The sequence below is a fragment of the Colossoma macropomum genome, unplaced genomic scaffold (genome assembly GCF_904425465.1).
Source record: "Colossoma macropomum unplaced genomic scaffold, Colossoma_macropomum, whole genome shotgun sequence".
NCBI classification, from domain to species: Eukaryota; Metazoa; Chordata; class Actinopteri; order Characiformes; family Serrasalmidae; genus Colossoma; species Colossoma macropomum.
The window spans coordinates 39,287,690-39,302,992 of NW_023494805.1; the positions used below are offsets into that span (position 1 = coordinate 39,287,690).

The 15,303-nt window shown below is 41.2% G+C and overlaps 2 protein-coding genes across 2 annotated transcripts; one reads left to right on the top strand and one right to left on the bottom strand.

Annotated features, from left to right (window-relative positions):
• The first annotated feature begins 5,317 nt into the window (after positions 1-5,317).
• On the top strand, positions 5,318-7,893 carry arl14 (ADP-ribosylation factor-like 14). Its single transcript, XM_036596552.1, has one exon. It carries the CDS (start codon positions 5,604-5,606, stop codon positions 6,204-6,206), a length of 603 nt encoding a protein of 200 aa, XP_036452445.1. The 5' UTR covers positions 5,318-5,603; the 3' UTR covers positions 6,207-7,893.
• Positions 7,894-9,190: 1,297 nt separating this feature from the next.
• On the bottom strand, positions 9,191-12,095 carry gng5 (guanine nucleotide binding protein (G protein), gamma 5). The gene is made up of 3 exons (XM_036597571.1): positions 11,929-12,095; positions 10,495-10,646; positions 9,191-9,691 (listed from the first exon to the last, which is right to left on the bottom strand). The coding sequence occupies exons 1-2, from the start codon at positions 12,007-12,009 to the stop codon at positions 10,521-10,523; spliced, it is 207 nt and encodes a 68-aa protein (XP_036453464.1). The 5' UTR covers positions 12,010-12,095; the 3' UTR covers positions 9,191-9,691; positions 10,495-10,520.
• Between the last annotated feature and the right edge of the window lie 3,208 nt (positions 12,096-15,303).

The window sequence follows — 15,303 nt, forward strand, 5'->3', positions numbered from 1 at the left end:
ATGTCAACACAGTATCATTTACTTAATAAGTGATAAATACCGACATCTTGTAAACAGACGTAAGCTCTTCATAAATACTCAAGTATTGCTTTTGTAGTGCTTATGCGTGTCTTACGAAGTCCTTGTGTAGGCGGCCTTCAGATGAAGCGCTACTGAACATTCTTACTGCTACACAATGCATTTATGAACACTGAACCTACTGTATACACGTTTATTAGCGTCTCTGCATCTGTAGTGTATGTTTTCTTTGTGTCGTCTAAAAGTGTTCATTACCAAACAGTTTTCTCTCTGATGCTGCAGAGAGGCGTGAGATGGTCTGCAGCTTTCAGAGCTGGTGCTTCAGGCTGGAACATTTTACAGCATCACCTAAATGTTCGTATTGCTGGGATAAAACTACACTACTACATTCTGCATGGCCCATTCAGAATCACAGCCAGTCTAGATGACCAGACTGTAGTCCATCTGTTCCTCTGCATACTTTGTTAGCCCCCTTTTACCCTGTTCTTCAGTGGTCAGGACCCCCATGGACCCCCACAGAGCAGGTACTATTTGGGTGGTGGATCACTCTCAGCACTGCAGTAACACTGACGTGGTGGTGGTGTGTTAGTGTGTGTTGCGCTGGTCTGAGTGGATCAGACACAGCAGTGCTGCTGGAGTTTTTAAACACTGTGTCCACTCACTGTCCACTCTATTAGACACTCCTACCTTGTCAGTCCACCTTGTAGATGTAAAGTCAGAGACGACAGCTCATCTGCTGCTGTACGGTTTGTGTTGGTCATCCTCTAGTCCTTCATCAGTGGTCACAGGACGCTGCCCACAGGACGCTGTTGGCTGGATATTTTTGGTTGGTGGACGATTCTCAGTCCAGCAGTGACACTGAGGTGTTTAAAAACTCCAGCAGCACTGCTGTGTCTGATCCACTCAGACCAGCGCAACACACACTAACACACCACCACCACGTCAGTGTTACTGCAGTGCTGAGAATGATCCACCACCCAAATAGTACCTGCTCTGTGAGGGTCCATGGGTGTCCTGACCACTGAAGAACAGGGTAAAAGGGGGCTAACAAAGTATGCAGAGAAACAGATGGACTACAGTCTGTAACTGTAGAACTACAAAGTGCACCTATATAGTAAGTGGAGCTGATAAAATGGACAATGAGCGTAGAAACAAGGGGGTGGTCAGAATGTTATGCCTGATTGGTGTAAGTAAATAGACTGTCCATTCATTTAATCACAGCAATACAAACATTAACAAAATGTTACAAATAGTAGCTGTAAAAGCTCCAATCAGGAACAAAAAGCATCTTAGTTTATTAATTGCCAGCATGGTAACTGTACATATTGTGTATATAATAGTGGGCAGTCCTGTAGCATCGCTCTTCCACTCATAGCTCTCCTGATTGGAGCTTTAGGTGTCACTGTAGTCACTGTACTTTTTGCTGCTGATCAGTTTTTGTCACATGACTACAACAATGTAAATGTTACCCCTTTTCAGAGCCACGTGGTTTTCACCAATAGTGCAGCCTTTTGATAAACAATAAGAAGATTCAGTTGTGCGAGAGCTGTAAGGCATCGTGGTTTGTGGTATGTATGCGGGTATAGAACCTTGAGGCAACTAGCCGAATAAAAATGCCTTTTGTTTTCAAATAATGCACTGCTATTACACATCATGTTCCCTAAAACTGTTGTTTTGTGTCTTTTTGTGTAGACCAGTGGCCTTTGGGTACCACTGCCCTGTCCATTTTAGTATTTTTCTGCTCAAACACGTCACCTCAACTCTAATTCTAAGTCTTAATTATCATAAGTAGTTGCCAACGCATTTTGGAATAGTAATTGTTTCTCAACTGCAGGTCAGTGAAACAGGTAGTGAACCTTCAATCCAGACCACATGTGCTGTAGATGGTTCTATATAGAGCCTTTAGTGGCATTCCTATGACCACCACTGTGAACAATTGGACTCTAAGGCTCAATCCCATTTCTTATTTTTACCCCTACCCCTTGTTTTCGAGTGTCACCCTAACCCCTTGGAACTGAGTTAGTGGTTAAAATCTTCCCTCTGAAATGGGACCCTCAAATAAAAAGAGCATCACTTCATTAACAGCTACTAGCGCTGCTCTGTAGGCGACCCTGCCAGTCTGCAGTGACAGCAGAGGAGGGTAAAGTTCAGCTCCTCACTGCTGGGCTTTAGTTACATTTAGGAATCATATGACTTCAAAGAGGGGGGCAATTATTTATTATCACCCACCCCTAATTCTTCAGTGATATGAAGCTGAAGTCAGATATTCACCAGCTTCCTGTTCAAATTTTCCTGTTCCACCTTAAATGGTGCAGCAGTTCTGGCGCTTCAGGTGTCAGAACTACTGGACTATTTAAGGTGGAATGGGAAAGTTAGCTAGATAGCTACTGAAACATTAGCATGCTATTAGCAATTTTTATGCTTGTTATGAAGAAAAGGACCATAATACACTGAAACAACGTTAAACTAAGACAATACAGTGGTTATCGTAATTTTTGATGGAGAAAATTCTCACATTTGTGTGTTTCGGTGGTCTCTTGCTCAGCCATCTTGCCGGTTTTTCTCTTTTTCTCATAAAACTCTGTTATGAGTCTCTGAAAAACCTCCGTTTGGAGGGCCATGTAGCCCTAACACTTCACCCTACCCCTCCATCTCAACAAGAATTGGGACACATTGCCCCTAGACGTGAATGCGCAAAACAGAGGGCTAAGGGCTGAGTGGTAGGGGCGAGGGGTGAAATGGGACAGGGCCTAAGTTTCTCCAGAACAGAGCGTTTCACACCAAACCACTCTGAATGACTTTGTTTACATCTCAACCATTTAATTCTGCAGAATTTTTGAAAAGCCTGGCTGAAGGACTCGTGCGTGAGGGACGCTTGTGTGCATGAGTGTGCATTTGAGTGTGCGTTTGTAAGGGGCAGCAGCCTGACCATATGTCGCCTCGCTTATTTGAACCGAAGAGCTTTGGCGTTGACGCACGGCTGCGTTCCTGACAGTCCATGAGTGACACGCATTCCAGCACGGCGAGGGTGTCGAGTGGAGCTTCTGAAATAGCATCCGCATTGTAAAGCCCTGCACGCTGTTGAGTCACCTCCTGTTCCTGCTGCTTACAGAAAGCGGCCTCACATCACCCGCCGTCCACTCCGTTACTGGAACTGACAGCCTGTGACATCACCATTAACCCAGTTGTTTGTGTCTTTGCGCATATAAAGAAGGCACAGCTCTCCAGCCTCAGGATACAAGAAACTCGGTGAAGACAAGCTGACCAAAGAATATAAGAATGGGTCAGTGCAGCTCCGCGTCCACTTCTGATAATCAGCTGTGCGTTGGACCAACTAGAAAAACTCAGCAAATATGTGAGAAGTTAAGCAGGTCCTTCAGGTCTGCGCCTGCAGTCCAGTTCATTGGATGTAGAATGTGTGGCATTTCCCAGGAAAAGAGGTTTCCAGACATCTCCTCAAAGCAAACGGAGCCTGAAGTGGTTCGGAAGAGCAGGAGGAGAGGCTGCGACTGCGCAGGACTCGTTTTTGTGGAGGACATCGCTGGAGGAGTTTGGATAAGTCCGAGGGAAAGCAGCGAAAGGACGTGAGAACGAGAAGCTCACTTCTTTTGGTTTTCCTGGAGGACGTTTGCGGTGGTGCTGACTTTGGAACGGTCGATCTGCCAGCCCTGAACGTCGGACGACGGCTTGACGACCCAAAGTGGAAAGTTCCTGGAAGAGGGGTAGAACCAAGTTTTGAAGGACGGATCACTGGATGATATGTCAAGTTCCACTGGAGTCATTTGTTCAAAGTTTATTTTTTTAATTCTTATTTATTGATTTATCTCAAGATACCTTGAATTATAACTCAAGAAGTTTTCTTTCTTTCTTTCTTTCTTTCAAAATCTTGGGAACACATTTCTGGTGGACTCATTATGGATTATAGGACTGGTATTTTTCTGCAACTCCAAAATGTTTTTGGGAATTCCACTATAATATCCAGGGATCTCTCAATATTAGACCAAAATATCCACGGAATTTATTGTGAATTCTTTTGTGCACTTATAAGTGCCATTCCTACCATCATTTTGGGCTCCAGGCCAAACTTACTCTATTTTATTTAATAAAAACAATTAATTTTAATTTAATTTTAATTTATTTATTTTTCCTTATTAAATAATAATGCTAATTGACAGGGATGTGAATATCCTCATCTTCTTTAACTTGCATACGTATATCTGAAGGACTGTCGAAGGAGGGCGTTTTGATCACTTTTGCATCACTAGATAATGTTGCCATATGGCAACAATGACTTTTCTCTGCCTATTTTTTTGCCTGACTACAATATAAAAGTATGATTTTGTTCTTTTCCTTTGGTAAACTGAAGGCTTTCTGAGTAACATGGTAAACTTTTATCTGATTATACGCCTACTTGTAATTCTTTTTTCACACGTCGCATGCTGAGGCCTGGCATCTGAAGTGCTGAAGTATCAGTATAACTACTGAACCCTCTACTACAAACGTTATGAGAGCAATTTAAAAATATGTATCCGATTCACTTTTCTTGCATAAAATTGACCTGATTATTGAATTCAAATCATTTTTTAAATAAAAATGTGTGCAGGGGTCCTTTCAGGGTATGTTGCCTTGACTGTCGCACAATGTTGCTTCTGGGCAACAGACATAATTCTGCAAATTCACATATCTAAAAAATGATACTGAATGTTAAAAAGAGGTTTGAAAGTGCCCACTAAGAGATAGCATGACCAAATACGTGCTTTTTTTTACTGACTTACTCAAACTCTGCCCTTTATTGTTAACCCTGTCAGTGTCCTTAAATATGTATGTTATTGTAAAGTGAGGAGAATGTTTGTTGCCCTGAGGCAACATTGTGCAATAGAGGGTTAAAGAAAAAATGTAAACAATCTGTGGGAAATCTAAAATCCTTTTTCATAAATAAATCAGTTTAGATGCTATGGGATTTATATAAAATGATAAAATACATTTGTTGCCATATGGCAACATCATGAACCAAGGGAACTGCAATCTGCAATGCAGAAAATGGGGTGGGGGTGGTAAATGAATACATTACCATAGGACACTCTAGATGTAGACTATTCTGTATTCGTAAATGTGCATAAAGGGCTATTATGTGTATGATTTTATGCATATTGGTTTACTTCCACTGGATGCATTGTAGGTTTCAGTTCCATTGTGACTTGCTGTTGCCATATGGCAACAAAATGCTATAGTGCCATTTTTTCAATGAGAATTTCATTTTATTTTAAGTGTTTGTGCTCGTCTACCACAACATACATATCAAACTCATGTCTAACTTGATTATATGCTTGAGTAAAAAAGCCAACCTGTTCTATCAGATGATTTTCTGAATGAACACACAAAAACGCAGTTGATGATTTCTAGAAACTCTCAACACTGCTTGATTTGGGAGGTGCTGTCATACTTTGACCTCAACCCGACGCCTTATCGCAGAACTCTGAGTGTAGATAAGTGTGCAAGGACATAATAAATCAACCAGTAACAAAATACAACACACTGTGTACACAGGCAGCAAAAAGGCCCGGCAGATATTCGCGATATTGAAAATGGGTCTGAAGGGGTCCAAGCTCCCTGAGGCGAGAGTCCTCCTCCTGGGTCTTGACGGGGCTGGCAAATCCACTCTGCTTTACAAGCTCAAATACAACGAACGCTTCCAGACCGTTCCGACAGTCGGCTTCAACGTGGAGATGTTTGACGCGAAGCAGAAGAGACGGAAGATCACCTTGACCGTCTGGGACGTTGGTGGCCAGCAGATAATGAGAGCGAACTGGAAGAACTTCTATGAAGAAACCGCTGGCCTTCTGTTCGTGGTGGACTGTTCAGACAAGGGACGTTTAGATGAGGCCAAACGTGAGCTGGAGCACATCCTCAGGAGCGAGGACCTCGAGGAACTGCCTGTGGTGATCCTGGCCAACAAGCAGGACGTGGGGGGAGCCTTAACGGCTACAGAGCTCACGCAGAAGTTCAACCTGAGGAAGATGTGTAGCGACAGGAACTGGTTCGTCCAGCCCTGTTCGGCTGTGTCCGGCGTAGGACTGGAGGACGGTTTCAGGAGGATGGTTCACTTCGTGAAAACCACCGATGATGCCAATATTAAAGAGACGGTCAAGTATTTACGATCCAAGTCAATGAAAACGATAAAGAAGTAAGCGTGGTGGTGATTTTATTCAGTTGATGCCGTCTGGGATTTTCTGCACTCTGGAGTTTCACTGGACATTCACACGTTCAAACGGACCAGTCATTCATAAATTCAAGTCATGTGCAGATTAGACCTTTTATGGTAGAGCTGCTGATCAAAGGGCAAGAATATTGGACAGGAGGGCCCAGTCACAGTTGGATTTGCCAGCGAAATTTTGTGGCACATTCATTTTCAATGGAATTTGCCATGATGAGAGATTTTGCGTCACAGACTTGTGGGGTGAATAAATTTCGTCTGTGAAACTTCACATCAAGTTCAACGTTGGTGAACTCTAACATGCAAATTTGCAGGACTGAACAACCGTGTTTCTGCTTTACCTCTCAAGATCAATATTGCAGCTCTGAAGATCCAAAATGTAGAAAACGCCAATTTAACCAGTGTTTTAAAGGTGCAGTGTGTAAAATTTAGAGGGATCTATTAGCAGAAATGGAATATAGTATACAAAACCATGTTTTCATTAGTGTATAATCACCTGTAACTATGAATCGTTGTGTTTTCATTAGCTTAGCATGAGCCCTTCATATCTACATATGGAGCGGCACCTCTCCAAACAGAGGCTGCCATCTTGCTCCGCCATTTTTCTGCAGTAGCCCAGAACAGACAAACCAAACTCTGGCTCTAGAGCACCTTATGCACTTTTACTCTGAAGCAGCAGCTTGAATTTGGTGGCGCTGTAGCTCCAGTTGAGATGTAAATAGGAGAAGAATCAGTGGTTGCTGTCAGTGCTGGCCGACCATTTTGTGTCATGAGAAGTTTGAGAACCAAAAAGTGACCAACGGACAATCATACTTATTATTTAGCACAAGATAAAGCAAGGGAGGGTGAGTCCTCGTCGTTAAAGAAGCAAAAACCTGACGGCAACCATAGGTTCTACTACACGCTTGGAAAGGAAGGGTGAGGGTTATAGTTGCTTGCAATCTGCAACCTCACCACTAGATGCCACTGAATCTTTCACACTGCACCTTTAAGTTAAAACCCTTTTAACATTTCTTTCTGGCTGTAAATAAGCACATAGAAGAGAGACTGCATGATACACAGTCGATCGAGAGACTGTGTTTTTGTCTTAGTTGTGTTTTTGCTGTTTACGGTAGCTGAGTTAACCTTGCTAACTGCTATGTTAGCTCCTTGGCTAACTGCAGCTCCACACAAATCACCCGTCCAAGTTGTGTACGTTTTTTGGTAGTGGAAAAAGTCAGCGTGCAGCACTAAACTATCACGAGTGCATAATTATTTGATAGAATTATGTTCACCTTCATGTTTTTTACTCTTTAGCGAGTTAACTGGCTTTCTCCCTGCACAAATGTGGAGCACCAATCTTCTGGACGAAGCTTGGTCCAGCGTACGTTGACGCAAACTGCAAATGTCTAGTGTGACTGACTTAAAATATCCTATCTGAAATGAGTCATTTCCATCATGTGAGGAGTGAGCCACCCATGAAACACTGGCAAAAAGCAATGCAGGAAGCAGTTTAGAGTGACGTTCAGTGACTCTGCTTTGGAACCGGGATTCTACAGACAGAACGTCCTGTGTCAACTCATAAACTTTCAAACAGCTCTTCTAACTTTGTAACTACAAAAAAAATCGAGTCTATCCTGTAAATCAAGTCCCATTAGCACATTAAATTCCCAGACTCTTTACATTCTAAGGCTTATTACTTAGCAATGACATGGGTGACATTGAAGAATTCATCATAAAGGGGCCTAAAACTAGCATTTAATCTCATGTAGTTTTCAGATTTTTGTCCGTGTGTTCGTTCACTACAATTCCCAACATGCATGACACATTTACATCACACAACCACTGGGAACCCCTAGGATGCTCAACATATTGTGGCTGCTGGACACTGATCTACCTGCTAAAGTATGGTGTGTATAGTGTAGCAACTTTACAGCCTTGTTTTATGCCCCATGGAAGCCTATAAGACTATTTTTATGATGCATCTTACTGTAGAAACACTCCCAAAAAGGCAGACAGCAATTCCCAAAACTGGAAAAATGTAAAAGCTTCGCAGTTAAAACATTCCCTTAAACATCCTGTAGTCAAAGTGACGCACATTCACAAAGACCTCGGTTCCACAATACATCTAGTCTTCAGATGTCATGCTGGAACCCTGATATCAAACCAAAAAATATAGGAACAGAACATTTTTCTAAAACACATTTTAAGACCCTGATATCGCTGCAGAAGGAAGGAGCCTGACTGTCATTTTAAAGCAAGCATTACATTTCTGTGCTTACAAAGCAAGAGCCTGTTTACATTCCCATATAAGGTTATTTACTGCCACTGGAATAATTCCACCCTTGAGCATAAGTACTGCATAACAGCTCAATACCTGAACAGGTAATTGCAGTATACAGTCGTCTGTGCAACATAATTAAAGGGAAATTCCACTAACTTTACTGCACAATAGAACAGTTAAGATATTCAGAGTGGTTTGGTGTGAAATGCTGAGAAATTTTGAGTTGGAATTGTTCACGGTGGTGGTGATAGGAACCAGACGTCCACCTATAAAAGCTCCCTCACAGAAAGTTATTACATGGTTACGTATACAGTTTTGTGATAATCCTAAATGTTTATATATATATATATATATATATATATATATATATATATATATATATATATATATATATATACACACACACACACAGCTGTTGTCAGAACAAAACCTTGTATCTCTTTACAGGAGAAGGAAAAAACCTACCTGACTTTCAATGTAAGTCAATGGAACTAGAATTCTGGGCTGTTTATTTTGGTCTGTTCATAATAAATTTACACACAATGTAAAGGACTACAATCATTTTCAAATTATGTCAAAAAGATACAAGGTTTTGTTCGACAACAGCAACATATTTGTGTTGTAGACTTTCTGACTACTGGTTCCCATCACCACAATCATGTAAACTGGGGGGGGGAAATAAAAAGATGCAGTAATGTATACAAATCAAGGTTTTATTTGTTACAAAAAGTCTAAGGCTGACAAGATAGAAATAGAGCACATAGTTAAAAAAAAGGCACAATAAATTACCGAGTTCCACTGCTGTGCCACAAAAATACAAAAAGTCTTTTATCCACCAAACTTAAGCATCGCTAAAGCACATCTTAAGGCAGACATGTTAGTCTGATGTCTTTATAAAGACACCTATCAACACTGAGCTGTCCAAGCCAGAACCACAAACGACTTAATGTACATGTACAAAACCCACTACACGTAAATTCTTATTGTACTTCTGTTCGAATTAATGCATCTTTGTGGGCACCCGAATTGAGGAATCCAGTGAAAGGAATCCATTTGAGTCCTGGTTTGTAAGGCATTATAACGTGGTACTGGTTTTGTAGCAGAACCATTCTGGACTGCTGCTGGTTATTGTACAGGTTATGGCAGTGGTTAAGTCTTTTCCTCCAGCAGAAATGTCACAGGAGCAGGAAAGATACCTGAAAAGAAAGAGAAAGCATATTTAACCAGCCCTGATATTTAGTGTATAACTCTTACAGGGTATCGCTGCAAGCCACCTCACAGTAAATTTACTATAAGACTTTAGCCGCAATTAAAGAGAAAATGGACAATACCAAATATATAAACTCAAAAGAACCAAACCTATGTCTGGGGTAAGGGGGAAATACTTTTTCATTTCTTGAACTTTCTGCATAAATAAAATACTAAAAGTAATTCAGAGTGGTTTGGTGTGAAATGCTCAGTTCAAGAAAACCTGGCATCAGAATTGTTCATAGTGTTGGTGATAGGAACCAGACGTCTGAAAATTTTAATGCATCTAAAAAGATCCATCTCAGAAACTTCATTATACGTTCTGTTATGTTAAAGACATTTTTTCTGATAGCTGCAAGTTAAGATTTAGGCCGAAACAGCATTTTTAAAAGCTATTCGTGGCAAAGGAATACATGCACTGTGTTGTTAAGAGGTAAAATAAATCTACGTTTGTCTATTTTACCATCAACACTACATATAAAACCTCAGTAGGCACGTGTAGGTTCGCTGGTAGTTTGGGATAGTAAATAAAATGGCTATATTTGTATTGTAGACATTGAGACCCCTGGTTCCTATCACCACCACTGTAAAGAAATCTGAGTATCAACAATGAACCACTTCACACCAAACCACTGAATGTGTTTACACTGATTGAATTATGCAGCAATTGGTGGAGTTCCCCTTTGAGGGCTCCAGTATGTAAAACATCTCAAATGGTGCGTTATGTGATATGACGACTAACAGGGCTCACCAATGGCATTTACACACAGTGGGACATCAGACAAAAGAGCAAAGCTTCTGTGTCCTGAAGGGGTTGGTGCTTGAGGAGACACCGGTGAGCAGAGGGTCCTGAAGAGCGTTCTGGATACAGAACTGCTGAAGCTCGGCTGCAGCCTGAGACACCTGAAAAATATGAACATTAAACTGATGCATGAAAAGCAGCACAAGAGAGCAGCGGAAATCAGCCTCTTCATTATGGAGGCTGAACCAACTCAGCAGACTTCCTGAGCTTCCTGAGGTGTTACCTTAACATACACCACAAGCGAAACCCTCTAGCCTCTCCAGATTGACTCTAGGACACACATTTCAGACAGTCTGACTGTTGTTTTAACATCTTCCTCAAAGAAAACGCCAATACATTCGCTTTTAAACGAACCACGAAGCTGAATCTGCTTCTCGAACTTTCCGTTCCACCTTAAATGGTGCAGCAGTTTCGGTCTGGCGCGCCATAATAAAACCGCGGCACCATTTAAAGGGGAACGCCACCAATTTTTTCGAATTTTCTACATAATGTAATGGTTATGATGCGAAAAAAGCCATTCAGAGTGGTTTGGTGCGAAACGCTCCGTTCTAGAGAAACGTACGAGTCAGAATTGTCCATAATGGTGGTGATAGGAACCAGACGTCCTCTTCTAAAAGCTCCCTCACAGAAAGTTATTATACAAATCCTGAACACTCAACCTAACTAAAAGGTCTAAGAAACTGCTTTTATTATGTTTTTTAGATAAAATTTTGCTTTGTTAATCAACTTATTTTAATCCATTCATGGCGGAGAGATACAAGTAAGGCGTTGTAAGACTAAACAGTACCAAAACCAGTATTATTTTCACATTTCCCACTATTTTACCATGATCACCATCACACATACAAACTCAGAAGACACGTCTAGGTTCGCTGGTTGTTTTAAAAAGCGGGCAGTAAATAAAATGCCTATATTTCTGTTGGAGACACGGCGCCCCCTGGTTCCTATCACCACCACTGTAAAGAAATCAGAGTCTCTACAATGAACCATTTCACACCAAACCACTCGGAAATATTTTCTTTAGATCGCAACGAGTGAATTATGCAAAATTTTCTTTTAAAAAATTTGGTGGAGATCCCCTTTAAGGTATAGGACAACGACGCCAACTGTAGCTCCGTTGAGAAACTAAGCTTAGCCGCACAGCTAACCTGGCTAGCTACCCGTAGCTCAACGCGGCCGACAGAAAACGACACCTGGCTAAGTTTTTGCACAAATAAAGAACAACTAAAGCTAAAACTCAACGCGAGCGAGCTACTCCGTCACTAAAAAGGGTTTAAATGATCTTTCCGTCGACGGAGCGGACCGACACGCCCTTATCCGGCTAACCGGCTAATGCTAACTAGCGGCAAAAAACAAAGAAACGGCGCTAAAAACGCTTCTCACCTTCACTCTGTTTATGTTCGCCTCGAAGCGCAGCTGCTGTACGACTTTCTTCATCGCGACGATGTTGCCCGAGGCCGACATTGTGGTGAAAACCGAGCGGAGGAAAAGAAAAGCACAGAACTAAAAGCCTGAAATGAAGCGCTTTTTCCTGCTACGGGAAGCGACGAGGCTCACGTGAGAGAGGCGGAGTCAGAGCGATCACGCGAGTTCTAGGGCTGGGTCTCAAAAGGCTCCCTACTCCCTTTGTAGTGCACTACACACCGACCAGCCATAGCATTACAGCATTGTCAGTCCACCTTGTAGATGTAAAGTCAGAGACGGTAGCTCATCTGCTGCTGCACAGTTTGTGTTGTGTCTCTAGTCCTTCATCAGTGGTCACAGGTCGCTGACCACAGGACGCTGTTGGCTGGATATTTTTGGTTGGTGGACTATTCTCAGTCCAGCAGTGACACTGAGGTGTGTAAAAGCTGCAGCAGCACTGCTGTGTCTGATCCGCTCAGACCAGCGCAACACACACTAACACACCACCACCACGTCAGTGTTACTGCAGTGCTGAGAATGATCCACCACCCAAATAGTACCTGCTCTAAGTTGCCCTTAAAGGGGAACTCCACCAATTTTTAAAAAATTCTCCAGTTAAAAATGATTCAGTCTTTGAGATGTAAACAGAGTCATTCAGAGTGGGTTTGTTATGAAATGGTTGATTTTAGTCTCAGATTTCTTTACAGTGGCAGTGATAGGAACCAGGGGTCACCATGACTACAACACAAATATGTAAATATACACATAACCCTCCGCCATGAATGATTAAAAATAAAGGGATTAACAAGACCCTGTAGGCCAAAACCTTATCCCAAAACAATCTCTCAGGCCTCAGACATTGTATTCACAACCATTTTGTATAATACCTTTCTGTGAGGGAGCTTTTAAAGGCATTAAACTCTTTAGACGTCTGGTTCCTATCAAAACCTCTGTGGACAATTCTGACTCTGTAAGTTTCTCTAGAACTGAGAATTTCACACCAAACTGCTCTGAATGACTTCGTTAACATCTTATCCATTTAATTATGTAGGGATTTTGACAAATTGGTGGAGTTCCCCTTTACGCCAGACTCTAGTCAAAGCAATTATATGTGTTTTGCGCAGGAGCGCCCCCTGCTGCTTGCTTGTGAGTATGAACTACTCATGAGCTAAAATATTTCACCTGGATTTTTTCTATTTATGCTTAATATCAATTAGTAATCAGATGAATAACCACAGATTTGAAGTTAATAACTATATCATCTTCAATGATGTTGGAAAATGTAGTTAAGCCGCTCCTACAAACCCTGACAGTGTCACTATTGGCCATACAGTCTCTATAGGCCCTCACTGTCTCAGTCCTGCTATGGTAACCCTGCTGTCCAATGAGAGCCCGTCCTGCTTCAGACGGCAGTGAGCGGATTGGCTGAAACATCTCAGTCATCAATGATTGGTGAACTTTTTCAAAACACCTTGTCTAAACAACACTGGCTCTCAGTGAACAACATGCTGTGTAGCTCCATCAGCCTCAGACTGAGAGTGGATCTGTTCTTTAGCTGGATGGTTTCAGTGATTATTGTACCTGATAAAGAAGGTTCTGCTCACAGACGGTTCAGAGAACTGACCTAAAATGTTCTACTACCCTAATGTGCTCAATTACAGAACCGGCTGCTTCGCCACCATCTGGTGAGTCTCCTTCTCTGCTTGTTGGTGCAATTACAGTCTTAAAAAGAGGTTCTTTAAGGGTTCTTCAGTAAAGTATTTAGAACCACAAGTTCTATATGCAACCATTTTATAAAAATGGTTCTTCAGATTGGTGGAGAATGTGTTGTATATGATTCTGAAGGGAATCTTTTTGAAAATGGTTCTAGATAGCAACAAAAATGGTTACAAGCTTGACATTGTAACAGTAGAGGAACATTTTCAGTGCTGTACACACTCAAAAAACGTGGTTCTTTAAGGCTTCTTAAGTTAAGGGAATGGATCTGTTTAGAACCATGAGTTCTATATGCAACCATTTCATTGAAATTGTGCTTCATAATGGTGGAGAATGTGTTGTATATGATTCTGTATGGAATCTTTTTGAAAATGGTTCTAGATAGCAACAAAAATGGTTATAAGTTTGACATTGTAACAGTAGAAGAACATTTTTGGTGCTATACACACTTGAAAAAGATTCTTTATGGGTTCTTAGCACCAAAAAGGGTTCTGGTATTGTTATGATGTCATGCTAGTAACCCTTTTTGGTGCTATCTAGATCCATTTTCAAAAAGGTTCTATATAGAAACATCTACAGCACATTCTCCATCAGTCTGAAGAACCCTTTCATGATGCAAAGAAAGCTTTGATCATGCAAAGTGTTCTTTGAGTGTCCATGGTTCTATATAGAACACTTTTCTTCACTAAAGAACCTTTGAAGAACCATCTTTTTGCTGTATAGAGCCATTTTCAAACAGGTTCTATGTAGGACCATCTACAGCACATCCTCCATGAATCTGAAGAACCATTTCACGATGCAAAGAAGAACCATCTTTTGAAGTGTGTACAGAACAATTTTCAAAAATATAGAACCATCAACATCACATTCTCCATCAAACCAAAGAACCATTTCACCATGCAAAGAACCATTTAAGCATGAAATGGTTCTGTATAGAACTCATGGCTCTAAATAGAACCTTTCCCTTCACTAAAAAACCCTTGAAGAGCCATCTTTTTAGATGTTTAGAGTTTAGACTGACTTCTTATTCAGGTTTTCCGTTCCACCTTAAATGGTGCAGCTCTTCCATTCTAGCAGCTCATCATGTGGGTTCTCTTATACGGTTCTCTTATAACCGTTCTCTGTCGGGTTTAAAGTTTATGAAAAAATGGGAACCAGTCTTGTTAGTCAGGGCAGCGTATATCATAAAGCAGGATTTGTCAGTTAGCCAGATAACTGAAGCCCAACAATGAGGACTGTCCAATAGGAATGTCCCTCTGGTCTTTTCTTATTGGACTGGCTTGATTTTAGCCAGATAACTTAAAGGACAATTCCACCAATTTTTCAAAATTTCTGCATAATTCAGTGGTCAAGTCATTGAGAGTGGTTTGATGTGAGATTCGTTTTAGGGACACTTACAGACTCAGATTTCTTTACAGATTTCTTTTATTATCCCAAATCACCAGTGAACCTACACGTGTCTTCTGAGTTTATATATGTGATGATAATGATTGTAAAATAGTGGAAACCATAAGTTTTCTTTGGGTACTATTTTGCCTTAGAACACTCTTCATGTATCCCTCCACCATGAATGGATTAAAATACATTTCAGACCAAAATTTTATCAAAAAAAAAAAAAAATCATAAAACAGTGCCTCA